The 15,370-nt window shown below is 38.9% G+C and overlaps 1 protein-coding gene across 5 annotated transcripts; it reads right to left on the bottom strand.

Moving 5' to 3' along the window:
• Window positions 1-3,235: 3,235 nt before the first annotated feature.
• Window positions 3,236-12,017, bottom strand: LOC117622868 (putative E3 ubiquitin-protein ligase RING1a). 5 transcript variants are annotated; one of them, XM_034353658.1, is made up of 11 exons: window positions 11,910-12,017; window positions 11,404-11,791; window positions 11,226-11,268; window positions 10,517-10,575; window positions 7,200-7,290; window positions 6,934-7,054; window positions 6,088-6,129; window positions 5,189-5,725; window positions 4,852-4,959; window positions 4,266-4,496; window positions 3,236-3,521 (listed from the first exon to the last, which is right to left on the bottom strand). In XM_034353658.1, exons 2-11 carry the CDS (start codon window positions 11,627-11,629, stop codon window positions 3,492-3,494), a joined length of 1,488 nt encoding a protein of 495 aa, XP_034209549.1. In that variant the 5' UTR covers window positions 11,630-11,791; window positions 11,910-12,017; the 3' UTR covers window positions 3,236-3,491. The 5 variants fall into 5 exon arrangements, with proteins under 5 accessions (XP_034209549.1, XP_034209550.1, XP_034209551.1 ...); XM_034353659.1 differs by having other exon boundaries at window positions 7,209-7,290; XM_034353660.1 differs by lacking the exon at window positions 10,517-10,575 and having other exon boundaries at window positions 11,399-11,791.
• Window positions 12,018-15,370: the final 3,353 nt, after the last annotated feature.

The raw sequence follows: 15,370 nt of genomic DNA, 5'->3' as shown, positions 1-15,370 counted from the left end.
TGAACTTCTTTGGTTAAGAAAGTTGCTTACTGAACTTGGGTATAAACCTACACCGGATTTCATGCACAATATAATTTCATGCAATTTACATAAATGGCCTTCGGCCTTCCAACAATTCTCAACAAACTACCAATCCCGCTAACAAGTCAATTCATGCTTTAAACAAGGCAATAATAAATTCAAATATAAATTATGACTAACATTTAGTCTGCGGCTGCACCTAATAACCTTAGGCTGCCTACGTACCCTCCTTGAGGGATCAAGCCACACGTAGTTCTCCCGTAAAACCTAATTCCATACTTAGGTGATACCTCATTTCATTTCTCTGTATTCCACCTAATCTCCCCATACGCCGGTACAACCAACGCCACGTATGGGGTCTGTCAACACGCCGGATAACCTACGCCACGTGTGACCATGCCATACTATCACATATCTCCCCATACGCCGGTACAACCAACGCCACGTATGGGGTCTGTCTCAATGCCGGATAACCTACGCCACGCGAGACCTGCACGTCATATCACATAACTCCCCATACGCCGGTACAACCAACGCCACGTATGGGGCCTGTCCCAACGCCGGATAACCTACGCCACGCGGGACCTCAACATCATAACACAAATCTCCCCATACGCCGGTACAACCAACGCCACGTATGGGGCCTGTCGACACGCCGGATAACCTACGCCACGTGCGACCTGACTTTCACTTGGTGGTGCTTGTAGTAAATCCAAAATCCGGGGAGGTACTTAAGGTAGTGCATATTGCACTCCAACTGATGTTCTAGACTCTGTTGTACCCTTGTACAACCATATAATTATATTTTAATTCTAATATTGCGTAACTCCCAACCAAGGGTCAAACTACCCTAACCCTGGTCACACGGGCCCACGGGGACCACGACCTCCAAACTCCGATCCGAAAGTTCCTACGGGTTCTATAAATTATAGGACACTTGTCCTACCAGTTTGGTTCAGATCGGACGGTCGGATCGCTCACGATCGCACGATCTAACGGTTAATATAAAATATAGACTTTAAAATATTAAATCGGAACATCCGGGACTCCGATTCACGATCCGTGAATTCCTCCACGATCCTAGAAATACCTAGTTTAACATATATTAATTTCGGGACCATCCAACGGTCCCAACCTATCGAACCCGGATAACGCCCAATAGGCGATATCCGTTCGATAGTCAAACGACGTCCGAATTGAGATCCGCGAAATCCTACGCGCTCGTGACGGCACGAGGACCTCAAAACTGACCAGAGACATGCCGCCACCCTCTCCCACGCGCCGCCACACGCGCGGGCAGACCGGGTGTCCAAAGCGATTACGGTCCGTCGAAAAATCTTGGAACTGAGACTCCAAACTCCTACCCTAGGTAAAACACCCCATTTGGAGTCACTTTTGTTCTTGGACAACCCCCAAAAAGTGGCCGGAAATGGCCGATCACGGCGGCCGAAGTTCGGCCGATTTTCAATTCGAAAATCGAATTGGTTACGCTAAAAATTGATCTAAACCCAACCCACCAGCAGATAGAGCACGAGAAATAGATGGAAATCCATACCTCACTCGACTGATTTGGTTGAGAAACGGAGGAGATCGAATGGCTTGAAGTTTGGATGAATTCCGGCGAGAAATCGCCAGTTTCCGGCCGATAGGCGGCGGTCCAAGGCCGGCGACTGGTCACGGGAGGAAGGCGGCGACGTGGCGAGTCCAACGGGACCGGTGGCGACGGTCGCCGTGCTCCGTGGTGGCGGCGAGCTGGAGCTGAACGGGGGAGAGAGAGAGAGGTCGCGGGAGAGAGAGAGAGAGAGAGAGAGAGAGAGAGAGAGACCAGATTTTTATAAAAAATCCCATTTCAAAATATTTACGGTTGTGCCACTGGGTTTCTTTTGACCATATCTCTCTCGTTACAACTCCGATTCGAGCCCACTACGTGTCTATGAACTCGTCTCAGTACGACCTATCCAAAAATACAAGTCACGGTCCCAAACTCTCTCCGGTTAAAAATATGACTAAAATACCCTTAAATAATTAAATAATTAATTAAGGGTTTAATTTGGAAAAATTCGGGGTCGGGGTGTTACACAAAGTGATTCACCAAACCTTGGTCAAGGGGACAAGGTGGGCCGCTTCAACTTTCAGGGGGCAATGTAAGATTTGATCATAGTTCAAGGGACACTACAATAAATTAGCCTTTATTTTATTTAATCACACCCCAAAGAAAAGGTGATCATAGGACACCCAGCAATATAATTCTTTCTTCAAAATTTTCAAATATTTTTAAGGGTTTTTGTCACAAAAATGTACTTGAAATTTACGAAACTATCATCTTTGAGTCCGCTTTAGTGCTCTCTGTCCTAGTTTAACCTTTTAGACCCAAAAAAAAATATAGTTTAACCCTCACACATCAAGTTGTTTGATCCACACATCGCCACGTGAATTAAATAAAATATAAACTAAATTGTAACAATGGTGAATTTCATTTTTTGTTATTGCTTCTTTTTTTTTTATTTTTAATACAAACGATATTCTACTTTAATCTAATCTAAACCACGGGAGGGGGATTCGAATTCGGGTGTAAAGTGAGGAGCACATCCTCTCTAGCCAACTTTGATTAAGCTCATGTCTGCTTTTCGTTATTGGATTTTTAAACTACCTCTCCTTAACTTAATATTTATCTCTCTTCCCTATTTAATATCATTTATTTATTTTTACCTTAATAAAAGTGATCTGGAAGAAAAAAATCTTGGGCGTGAGCCATACTAGAGAAATAATGAACTGAGAGATGAAAAAAAAAATTTATGACATAGCATTAGATGGAGATGAGAGAGACTATCTTTGGCACAAAAGATCTAAAAGGAGAGAGACCCTCTGTACTTGAAGAGAATGAAGATGAACAGGCCCGGAGCTATTTTGAGAATGAAGAATGATGAATGAGTGGAATGAATTCTACAGTCTGAGCAGAAAGAAGCAACGAAAAGTGATCCTCCAAATCCCCTAAACCCTCAAAAACTAAAAACTAACTCGTCATGTCACATTTAATCTCAACCTCAGCTTACCAATTCCTCTCGAAAACTTGCCATGTCAAAATTTATCCCATCCAAGGATCCAAAATTTGTGTAAAAAAATATAATGCCACACATCGGCCGCTATATTTAGTGTGTGAGAGTTAAGTGGGATTTGGGAAATCCCAAAAAGCCTGCCCATAATTGTAAAAATAAAATAGAAATTGCCACTGATGTATTGTAAGCTAATTGTTTCTGCTAAAATGAAGCCAAAAAAAGTAACATCATCAAATTACACAAACAATAGAAACATGTGTCTACAACATCAAGAATACAACAATGTCTGAATTGGGGATCAATGCATCCCGGTATCTATCTTTTACTACAACGATTTACAGTAACTCTTTTATCAACAGCCAGATACAACAATCTTCTCGTACGAATTTAGTTGGCAAGTCTGAAATTTCCTAACTAAATCTCCTTCCGTCTGTATGCTAGAATCTGAGAAGAGTAGCAGATAATGATTTAGTTTTCATTGACTATTGTTGATATCAATGCAATCATAGAGAATGATCTCTAAACAGGACTATGCATATTCACACATGATTCTAGCCACAATACACCACTGTCTAGCAAGAGAAAATTACTCACGCAACCATTATGTAGAGATTTTAAAAGTAATTTTAATACCATTAACAGCAGAAATAAGTTTAAAAATCATTTAAAAAAATTTGAAAGGATTGTAAATGAATTTAAAACTTTATTTATGGTGTTAATGATAATACCTTTTAAAACCGAAAATAAAGTGAATGAATGGCTTGCATTCTTCAAACCGGTTCAAATAATTGACAATAAGGACAATTTGTACAATATGGCTACAAATACTGCCATATGAAGGAGTTTCATGGATCTTATTATAAGCATTCTGTCTTTCAAATAGTGTTTTCTGCACTGCAAATCATGTAAGCATCTTCACGTTTGAGCATCAAAAGTTACTCTATTCTCTCATTTTAAGCTCAAAACAGTAAAATGAAATGCAACCAGAGAGAACTTTAACTAGAGATGCATTTGTTATTTGATCAATGCTTATTATTGAAACATTCAACTAAATTTTGCTCATTGGATCAATATTCTTTCCAAAGATGAGTTGTGTGCACCTTTTAGCTTGGCAATAGTAAAAAGTAGAGATCTTAAGAGAGCTTGTAAAATTGAGAGCTCACAATAACCCTTCTAATGTCTACTCACCAAATGGTCCCTGCTGGAAGTGCAAATGGCTTTAACCCCTCCCAAAGTTTCTTCTGCTTGCAGAATTTGCAGGTCATATCTGCATGGATCAACTAGAAGGGGTGCAGAATCTACATCATTCATTAAGGATGAAGGGTTTAGGGTCAACTTCTCGTCATTGGAACTGTGATACCCTTTGACTGCCAAAAATTCAACTTCTTCTGCCAGCAAAGGCGTCTGGCGAGATACATACTGTATAAAAAAATGCACGGGAAAATTACGCAGGCACATGGGTATTGTGTAATGTAGAAGAATACCAAAGAAATAAAGAGCAGTACATTAACATTTTTAGAATGAACAACTAGTAAACTTAAGGTTGGCCTTATTATTAGAATGAGTCATGCTTGTGTTCTCTATCAATAGTATGCAAACAAATATTCCAGCAGAGGATGAGGTAAAGAGGCATGACTAGTAAGTTTCACAACCCAATTGTAACTCTCAATCCAAAAAAGCACAAGAAGAAATCATAAATTTTACATAGTCAAAGGCAAGTTTCACAAGTGAAATTTACATCTTTAGATTAGTAATATCAGGAGAATAATCTCACATCACAAAGGTGCTTGACTGACAAACTTGGCCGACAGCATAGGTGCGGCTGCTGCAAACTTGGTGTACATCTTTTATCCAAAGAAATAAGCATGAGATGAACATCTAACTGCAGACAAAGAAGTATTTCATCAAAGGGGATACAAAACCACGAAAAAGAAAGCAGTACTGATTCTATTTGGGTCACTTCGGTGCTCAGTGAAAGCCAAAGTAACTAGTTAGTAGTATCTCATTCAAGCCCCCAAGAAACTACAATTCAGCAAGATACTCCACTGGTGGCACATGCAATGAATGGACCTAAATGACCCAACAAATAGTCCAACACAATATCCCTATACCTCATCATTGTTTTCCTCTATGCTCCGGAGATAATCAACCAACTTTGATAAGCGAGTGCTTCGAGAATTCTTATTGCTGCAACCACTAGAAATGCCATGCCGTGTGTGACTTCGAGCACCACCCCGCCCCCAAGCAAGCATTTCAGAGCTCCACACAATACCAGGAGAAATTCCGCGGTTCTCTCGGTTTACTTCTAAATCATTTTCAGTGCATCCGCCACTTGAATTGGCCAGCGATGAAGAAGGCTGAGAGGATCGAGATCCTGCCCGTCTCCTCAGCCGTCTTGGCGTAACTTCAGTACGTCGCTCATCAGTGGAAGATGAATTTTTGCCCATGTTATTATTGTCATTTTCATCCTCATTGTCTACAGATCCTTGAATTTCAGTGGCTCGAGAGCTCCGTCTCCTTAAAAAGGAACTCCGATTATTGCGCTGCGATCTCGTAATAAATGCATCTGGTGTATCTTTTCCAAATGTGCGTCTCCTGATTAGAGCTTCTGATTGTCGTTGAAAAATTTGGGCAATTGATGCTTGGATCTGTTTTGGAGCATTAAAACAGCACACCAGGAACAAAATCATCAGTATCCAACATAGAGGGGAAAAAAATGTAAGGCCATTTGGATTTGCACCATTGCCTTGGTCCTTCGCTTAAGGGTCAAAGAGTAGGGTCATGTCAAGTTCCAAGATTCAGATCTTAGAATGACTTAAAAAAGCCTGCTTTCTTTTGGTGAGGGTTTTGCTTAATTTGTCTGTTGATTACAAATGAAACCACATGATTATAAGGTGAAATGAATAAAGAGATACAGGCTGGACAACATATTTCCTGAGTAGTGTTCATGTCCTAAGAAATACAAGACCATCCAAATTTCTACAATAAATTTTTTAGCCATAAACCTAACCTGCTCGTTTCGAGTCCTCTCTTCTTCATGGAAAGCCAATTCCTGAAACCATACACAAATTAATTCTCAATTTGCAAAACATGATAAACTTACACATCTTTTCGTTAAAAAAAACAAAAACTTACACTAATCTTTATTTAGTCGAAATAGATGCATAACATTCTCAAAACAAAACCCTTAATAAAACTACATCCTTTTGAGGAATAAATTTCTCTCTCTCTCTCTCTCTCTCTCTCTCTCTCTCTCTCTCTCTATGCATAAACATATATATATATATATATATACATGAGCATGTGTGTGTGAGAGTGACAGTTTGTTGTTTCCATCTTCTTGATTAAAACTTACTTTCAAGTTCAAATGATCAAGTTAAAAAGAGCATATATCTATGACGAATCATCTAACTATAAAATTGTCATTAATTATGTCTTCACTTAGATGTCTATATTTAAAAATTTATGGAAACGAGAATAATAAACTCTATTTATCTTTTTAGTTTTTGTGCATGGGAGCCCAAAAGCCAGAGGAAGAACCTACACTGGAACAAGCCTGGGGCTAGATAAAACAAGAAGATCAGCACGCAAAAGGCATACAATGGAGGATGGGACCAACTCAAAACGTGGTAACCCAGATTACAATCATTACCCAAGCTGGCCATACAATCTGCAACAGTAACCCTATTTATCTCCTTGCTCATTACGTCTGTTAAAAACTGGATTGTAGTAAAACTAATTTGAAGTGTTATTCTTTCTATTTTTCCCATATTCAGCAACCTTTATTATACTTGACCATATGCAATGTACTTGTCAACCTGCCAGTAATATAAATGTACAAAAGCAAAAGTTATACCTCCTCCTCGTATTTCTCAATATCTGGATATAAAGCTGCTATTAGGGCATCATAATTTGGATCATCTCTCAAAGAACGTCGACTGGCACAGTGTGTGCGGCAAGCAGGGCATTCATTGTTCCTGAAATTATATATCAAACTAACTGAATAAGGCTGATTGGTTCTCAACTTACATTATAACAAAAAAAATTCCTTTTTTCAATCAGATAATCAAAATGCCACTATTACAGAAATCAGAAAAAGTTAAGAGAGGTAAAGAGCTCAACAGTGGATACCCCATCCGCATAGACTTGTCTATACACTCCCTGCAAAACCTGTGTAGGCATTCCATTACAGTCCTTGTTTTTTTAATAATCCCTGTCAAGGAAAGAGAAATTGATGAATGAATGCTTAGCAGATTGATAAAGCATTATGAATAACAGAAGAGGTAAGCAAGACTCAAGAGACGAAACAAGAAGCAGGAATCACAGTTTTCTTTTTTTAACAAGATCACCATAACATTAGTAATTGTTACCAGTACCACTAGCAATAACACATCCAAATGGCTGCTGATGTTTAATGAGAACTTCTGGGGACAGATAGTATATAAAGCTGACAAATTTAGAGTCTTGGGAAATCCATACAGGAATTCAATGTGCATGTAAAAATAAATTAATCCTTTCTTAAATAATTGATATATTCAAACAATCGTGACCGTTTCATGTCAAAATTTCAACATACTGGCATGTCCTAAAGAAGAAATTTGCTCTGTATTTGAAAAAATAAAATAAATTTCTCATTTGTGCTGTTGCGAATAGGAATCGTGAATTATAGATTACAGTGAGAAAACAGAAAAGAAATGGGTCTTAGGATACAACTTTATTTGAAGATTCCACAGCTGATCTTTGGCTGTGGCCCTGATCTCGACGGGCAGGGTACAGGGTTGGTACTTTATGGTCACTTCTTCTGTACTTTCTAGCAAGGAAGTATAGTTTCTTCATTTCAACCTATAAAATTCCAAGGAGGTTTTGGTTTTATTTTCAGCAATCACACTTCATAGTCACCAGAGCTTTTAATTTTGTATCAGCAATCAAACTTTTGCATGTGGCCATCCTGACTTCAGTCTTTCACATTCTCTTTAAGATATCTAAGCCAATTCATCAAAGATGAAGAAACTCAAATTGACTTTTTTGTTTTATTCAAGGGAAGGGAAAGACAAGAGTTAGATTCAGTCTATGGGTGTGAGGATAACTGCCATACCAGCCCCCCAGGAAACTCAAATTGAATTTGACTTCTTCCAAGTGACTACGTTTTGTATTTCAATATTTCTTTTGTCAGACTTGGCATATATATATATATATATATATATATATATATTACATTAAAGGTGGATAATATTGAAAATTCAAAAAATAAATTTTAATCTAATGAAAACTATGATGCCATTGACAGGCTTCCATCTCCTGATCTTAAAATTTAATAAATAAGGTTGGGAAAGAACTTACTCTTATTTCCAAATTTCATCTTGATTATGGACTATAGTAGGAAAAACAAATTATGGGTGTAATTGCTTGTTTCACTGCGGGAAGGTGAGTCAAACCACATACATGTATATTAGAAATATCTACACCAGCACCAGATCAAGCATAATGGTATACTTGTTATCACAATATAAGGCAAATGAATATGCCAGTGCATATTCCATCTCATTTATAGTGTCATTGTTCAGAACTGTGAGGAAGAGGTCAAAAAGACACCTTAGCACATTTGCGGAGGCAGAAAAAAAATGCTCAAAAGCAAGGTTTTAAGACCCAGATTGAGAAAAACAGGAGGCAGAAAGTTGAGGAAAGGGGTGGTGGCAATTAGAAGGCGAGCTATGGTTTGTTTTCTTCTAGAAGGAGAGTGGCCACCTATTAAGGATTATCCATCACCCAGGAAATCCTAAATTTTGGTGGTTCACAACCTATCACAGATCCAAAAACTCACTATTCCCCAATGCTTCAAGATACTCACATGGAGCAGCTAGGTAGACAATGTTCATCAAATGACATTTCATTCAAAAAGTTCAGAAGCATACTATTCCCCAATGCTTCCAGATACATATCCATCCCTCATCTTGTGTAGTTCTGTTTCTCAATACAAAAAGTGTTAAAGTTATCGAGTATTATACTAAATTTTCCAACAATAACATTTTTAGAGAAATTGTGTTCTGTTATATTGATCCTTCTGGACATTTTTCACACCAAACATTGGTAATGAAGAGCATGCTAGGTGGAAGGTGAGGTCCAGAAAGCTTGGGAATCATCAAAGTTGAATACCTTCACCACCATGTCTCTGGAATTGAATGAATAATCGTTGTTTCAATGTTTTAATCTGCCTGTGCAGCAGCACAAGTATATATGTGTTTTCTACACCCTTGAGCTCCCCTTCTTCCACATCAATATCTCTGTCATTATTTAGATCTTAAAATACGTCCAGCTCCGATGGCCCGACGAGTCATCTACTAAATACATAATAGTATTCCGCCACATATACCACTTTATTTCCAAACAAAAATTAGGATTCAGGGATTACAAACTAAAAGAAGTTTTCTTATAAACCCAGAAAAAGGGTGTAATGTAAGGAGGCAGATTTCCTTCTCCATTATGTAACAGCATGCTAAACCAATGATCACTGAGTTTTTCTCACTATTTTATCTCAAGTCACACCCTTCTTAAGCTTCCCCTTGTTCACGTATCGACTAAATCACACATTGATAGTTGGTTTTGGTTTTATTTAACCCTTATTTCCAGATCCAGATTATTCTTGACCCACAAACTATTGTGGTTGACAAGATGAGGGATGTATGGAGCCAATCAAACTATTCAAATGGCAGGCCCTGCATGGTTTTCCAAACCCGCTTATAAGCATCAAATTTGAAATGCATTCTATTTGTTTGAATTTGTCCTTCTCAAATCAACTCTTGTATAATTTTAAACAAATGCTAGTTTTACTTACTATCTAAATAGCTAAGTACCTAGAATTTGCCTCAAAATAGACCACAGTGCATTTCATATTTTGAAAACAGTGGTAGAACTACAGAGAACACTATAAGAATCAGCACTTAACAACTTATTAATAATAGGCAATTCATTCTCTGCATCACTGAGAATCCATGCCAAGCAATGCAGGATTCCATTCCAACAAAAAGAAGTCAGTGCATAGCTACAAGAAGAAGCCGTGCATAGCAAAATCAGTAGTTAACCACCATCAGAAAAAAGAAATGTGAACTAAGAATTTTGATAGATATATACATGCATGAATCGTTATAGTGCAGTAATTAATTGTTAACATACCACTTTAAAGTTCCAGTCAAGCAACACTCATATGTGAGATCAACATAGAGGAGTAAACAATATCATGACACTTTCTATTGAGGTACAGAGTAAACATGCGTCATTAAACTTCCTCTTTTACTCAGTGCTTTATGTTTTATGGGGAGGGAAAAAACAATCTATCTATATGCCACAAGGGGGCATCTTCATCAGTTGAGTCCAGTGGACGCATACCAATTTTGTTTTTAAACCGTGACATTTCATTCAAAAAGTTCGGAAGCAGAAGTTACCAAGACATATTGGACAGTGTACATCTTTACGAATTTCTGACAGTTGTACGAATAAAAATCTGCAAGGGAACAAGAAGTACGTAGTCATTACTTTGCATTACACTCAGAAGTACAAATTTTTTTTTTCTTTTTTTGAAAATGATAAACAAGTGCAATTTTGAATTCATATAGAACACTAGTTGGAGGATACCACCAGGAAGTTCTTATCCACAACCATGACATGAATAACAATTTGTAACAGAACACTACCGGATTATGGAAAATCAGAAAACCAGTACCCGCCCTTTAGAATTAATATATCGACTTCGTAAAAGTAATACAAGCACAAAACAAGGCTCAGATCCCAACATTCATCAAACTCTCAAGCATTAATCCTCGTATCTTTCAAAAATTGAAACTTAGGGATGTGCTTATAACAATACCAAAACTGACAACAACACCATCGACAACTCAACATTCATCGAAACAAATCGGCACTTTGTATCTTAGGACACGTGGAAAACCCATCAACATTCAAAGCATTGAGCTTTCTGAAACTGCTCGAAAATGTTATTAAAATCAGCAAAAATCTACAACTAGCTAGTGCGCACAGAAGATATTGAAGTATGACATAGAATAAAATAAAACTAAACCAAAATGTAGCGTGTGTGCACAAGAGAGAGAGAGAGAGAGAGAGAGAGAGAGAGAGAGAGAGAGAGAGGGAGAGTACTCGGGTTTTTCTTCAGAAGTAGAAGATGGGCTTCCCTCAGAATCTGAAATGTAAAAACAAAAGCAAATAAATTCAGTCAATCAATCGAAAAACAGAACACGACCCAGATGAAAAAATACATATACAAATACACGCAGAGCAAAAACAAAGAATATGGGGGAGAGAGATGATACGTAACCGCCAGCTTCATCTCGATCGTGTTCCTCCTCTTCTTCTTCTTCTTCTTCTTCTTCTTCATTTTCTTCATTTTCCTCTACTGCTACTACTTTTTCTTCTTCTTGCAGTAGTTGGTATTCATCTTGAGCTCGAGATTGCTTGGCTTGTTGGTGGTGGTGGATATGTGTTGGGTCTTCATCATCGCTGTCGCTGAGGCTCTCTGGCAAAGAACGCTTCTGTGCAGGCATTGATATATTACATACAACACCCAGAGAAGAAGACAGAGAGAGATCGATGGGTGGGTGGGTGTATCAGTTTCTGTTTCTGCGTAGTAGAAAAAGACCAGAAGGAAAAGAAGAAGAAGACGACGCTGGGAATGGGAGATTTTCGCTGGCTGCCGCTATATCAATCTATTAATTAAAAGTTTAATGATAATTAAAAAAAGATACAACAAACAAATTATTATTTTATTATACAATGCACACACAGAAGAGAGAGCTGAGATGAGAAGCGAGAATCAGATCTTACGGCCAAGAAAAAGTAGTACATGTTGCCTTTGTGGACGGGCCTCTGTCTTTCTCTCTCTCTCCTCATTCCCAATTACCGTCTTCTTTCTTTCTCCATACTTTTCTTTTTGTATTTTCTTTCTTTTTCCTATTTAACAAGAAATTTGAACTTAAAGTCTCTGTCAACATCCGTACTTTATTTTCATGGTCTTTATTTACCACAAACCTCAACACTATCGTCACCACCACCATCCCCATCCTCACCCTACCACCACCACCACACGCAACAACCAGAACCACCCCAATTGTCACATCCACCACCACCATCATTAACACATTTATCAACTAATCATAACTCATTTATAGATTGATGTAATTTTAACATGGGGGGATGCAATAAGCCCAAAACAACCTCTCACAACGAAAGGCCCAATAGTGAAGAAAATGTTGTTTTAAAGAAGCCCAATAGATGTCTCGGAAAAGCAAGGCAAGGGATAATAATACACAGGCCGAAAGACCCAGAAGAAAATATGAGACTAGACCGAAAAATTGAAGGGAGAGTCTCCACTCATTATAGTCAGATGCAAAATTTGAATATCGCAGGTGACCTAACACATTCTTAGCTAACGGAGACATACCTTAAGAGCATGTCCAGCGCATGCCACCAACCCGGGCAAAAGGCCCCCTGCCAGCCCAAAAGACCCTCTAGCGCACGACATGCAGCTCGGACAAGTTCTGGGTTCTACCAACCTGGGCAAGCCCATGGACAAGATCTGCCTGGGCTCAAGCCCAAAGGCACTGACGTTAGCGAGTGAAAAAAAAAATCAAAATAAATCGAAAAAAATTCAAATTTTTTTTTAAAAATTACCAAAAACTTATTGATGTTTTCCCTATAAATACATAACAATTTTATTCACTTTCCACACTAAATCCTCATACAAACTCTTCTCATTCCAATATTTGTAATTTGTAGATTGTAATTTTTTTTTCTTCTATTTATAAATTGTTTATATTTTCTTTCATATTTATTTTTTTCTTGCATAATCATTTTATTTCTTGCATTTCTAAATTGTTTATATTTTGTTGCATAATATCTTTTTTTTTCCTTGCCCTTACCCTAGCCTTTTGGGGTGGAACCAAAAAAAGCAAGGCTGCCACTACCTTGCCTTACCTTTGTCTTGTCTTAGTCTTTTGGAGTAGACTTGCTCTAAGGCATGACAAATTCTGCAAACAAAAGGACCAAGTCAAGATCGGTTGATGCCATAAGGACAACTGACATGACCAAAACGACAAACATGGTCACGGCCTTGCGAATCACAATAGCATTATGCACAATCATGTACTTGCTCGAAAGGCTTAGAGATGCGTAACAAATAAAGGGGCACACATACGAGGTCAAACTTCCCAAAATGCGCCAGCTGATGACGGGTGCTAAATGGTTAAAATCTGTGAAAAGTGATAATCTGATGTATATTACTTGTACATTCAGTCATAACAATTACAAGGATATATAGCAAATTGTACAGAAACATATATGGAAAGAAGTAATAACTACAGCCTAAACTACTGGGATTGCTGGACTAGAGAAGGAAACAGAATCAACTAAAGGTCTGCAGCAATCTATTCCTATGATTGAGATTTGATATTGTAACACTCCCCCTCAAGTTGGAGAGTGAAGGTTCAGAACTCCTAACTTGCGAATAATCATATTGAAGGAATCTCTTCCAAGTGGTTTTTTGAAGATGTCTGCCAACTGGTGGGAAGAAGGCGTGTATGCAGTAGTAATCATCCCAGATTGAATTTTCTCCCGTACCAAATGACAGTCCAACTCGATATGTTTTGTACGCTCATGAAAAACTGGATTCGCTGCTATGTGTAGTGCAGCTTGATTGTCACAATGCAAAACAGCGGGCTCTTGAATATTGACTTGAAAATCTTGTAACAAGTATCTCAACCAAGTTATCTCACAAGTTGCATGTGCCATGGCTCGATATTCGGCTTCGGCTGAAGAGCGTGAGACAACATTCTGCTTCTTTGTTTTCCATGATATTAGTGCGTCCCCAAGAAAGGTACAATACCCAGTGGTAGATCTTCTTGTAGTTGGGCAGCTAGCCCAGTCAGAGTCACAGAAGGCTGTCAGCTTTAAGTTGTTTTCTGAAGGAAACAAAAGTCCTTGGCCGGGTGAACCCTTTAGATATCGCAAAACTCGAAGTACTGCCTCAAGGTGTGGCTTGCGTGGTTGGTGCATGAATTGGCTAAGTATATGTACTGAGTAAACAATGTCTGGCCTGGTTATAGTAAGGTATATGAGGCGCCCAACAAGTCTCCTATAGTGAGCAGGGTCATGTAACAAATCACCATCAGTTGGAGTCAGCTTTAACTTTTGCTCCATGGGAAAATCATATGGGCGTGCTCCGAGAAGACCAGCATCTTTTATAATATCCAAGGTGTATTTTCGTTGAGAGATGACAATTCCACGCTTGGATCTTGACACTTCAATGCCCAAAAAGTATTTAAGGTCACCTAGGTCCTTGATACGAAATTTTTCATGAAGGACTCCCATGAGAGATTTAATGGAGGCTGGATCATTGCCTGTAATTATAATGTCGTCAACATAAATCAATAAAGCAGTGAAAGATGAGCCATGTGACCTGGTGAATAGAGAGTAGTCTGCCTTGGACTGATTAAATCCCACCATTTTTATAGCGTTGGAAAATTTGGAAAACCAATTTCGTGATGCTTGTTTAAGTCCATATAGTGACTTGTTGAGTCGACACACAAGATTCTCCCCTTGTCGACGAAAGCCCGGTGGGGGAAGCATATATACTTCCTCATCAAGATGTCCGTGGAGGAACGCATTTTGGACGTCGAGTTGGTGAAGAGGCCAATGTCTAGCAGCAGCAATAGCAAGCAAGCATCGGACAGTGACAAGTTTGGCGGTGGGGGAGAAGGTCTCATGATAGTCAAGGCCTTCTTGTTGGGTGTAGCCTTTAGCCACTAACCGAGCTTTATAACGCTCAATGGTGCCGTCTGAACGATGTTTGATTTTATACACCCATTTGCAACCAATGGGCTTGTGACCATGAGGCAGGGACGTAAGGGTCCATGTGTTATTTTGCTCCAAAGCAGTAATCTCGGCAGTCATGGCTTGCTGCCAATTGGGGTCATTTGCAGCTTGATAATAAGAAGCGGGCTCTGTTTGACCTGAAATAACAGCTAAGAAAGAACGATGTGCGGGTGATAGACGTGCATAAGAAACAAAATTTGACAAGGGATAACGAGTACCTTTCTTAGAACTTGGCATAGAGTCGGACAATGGAACTTGGGTATGCAACATAGCATGAGACACTTTATAATCACGATGCCAAATAGGAGGTCGTGTAGGACGAGTGGAGTGACGAGTTGGTTCCAGAGGAGGAGATGGGTGAGCCGTCACCGAGGAATCTGGTTCTGTGGGGGCGGAAGCGATGGGAAGAGTTGGAG

The sequence above is a fragment of the Prunus dulcis genome, chromosome 3, assembly GCF_902201215.1.
Source record: "Prunus dulcis chromosome 3, ALMONDv2, whole genome shotgun sequence".
NCBI lineage: Eukaryota > Viridiplantae > Streptophyta > Magnoliopsida > Rosales > Rosaceae > Prunus > Prunus dulcis.
Note: the sequence above shows the minus strand (reverse complement) of the source record. Positions and strands in the feature narration are given on the sequence as shown.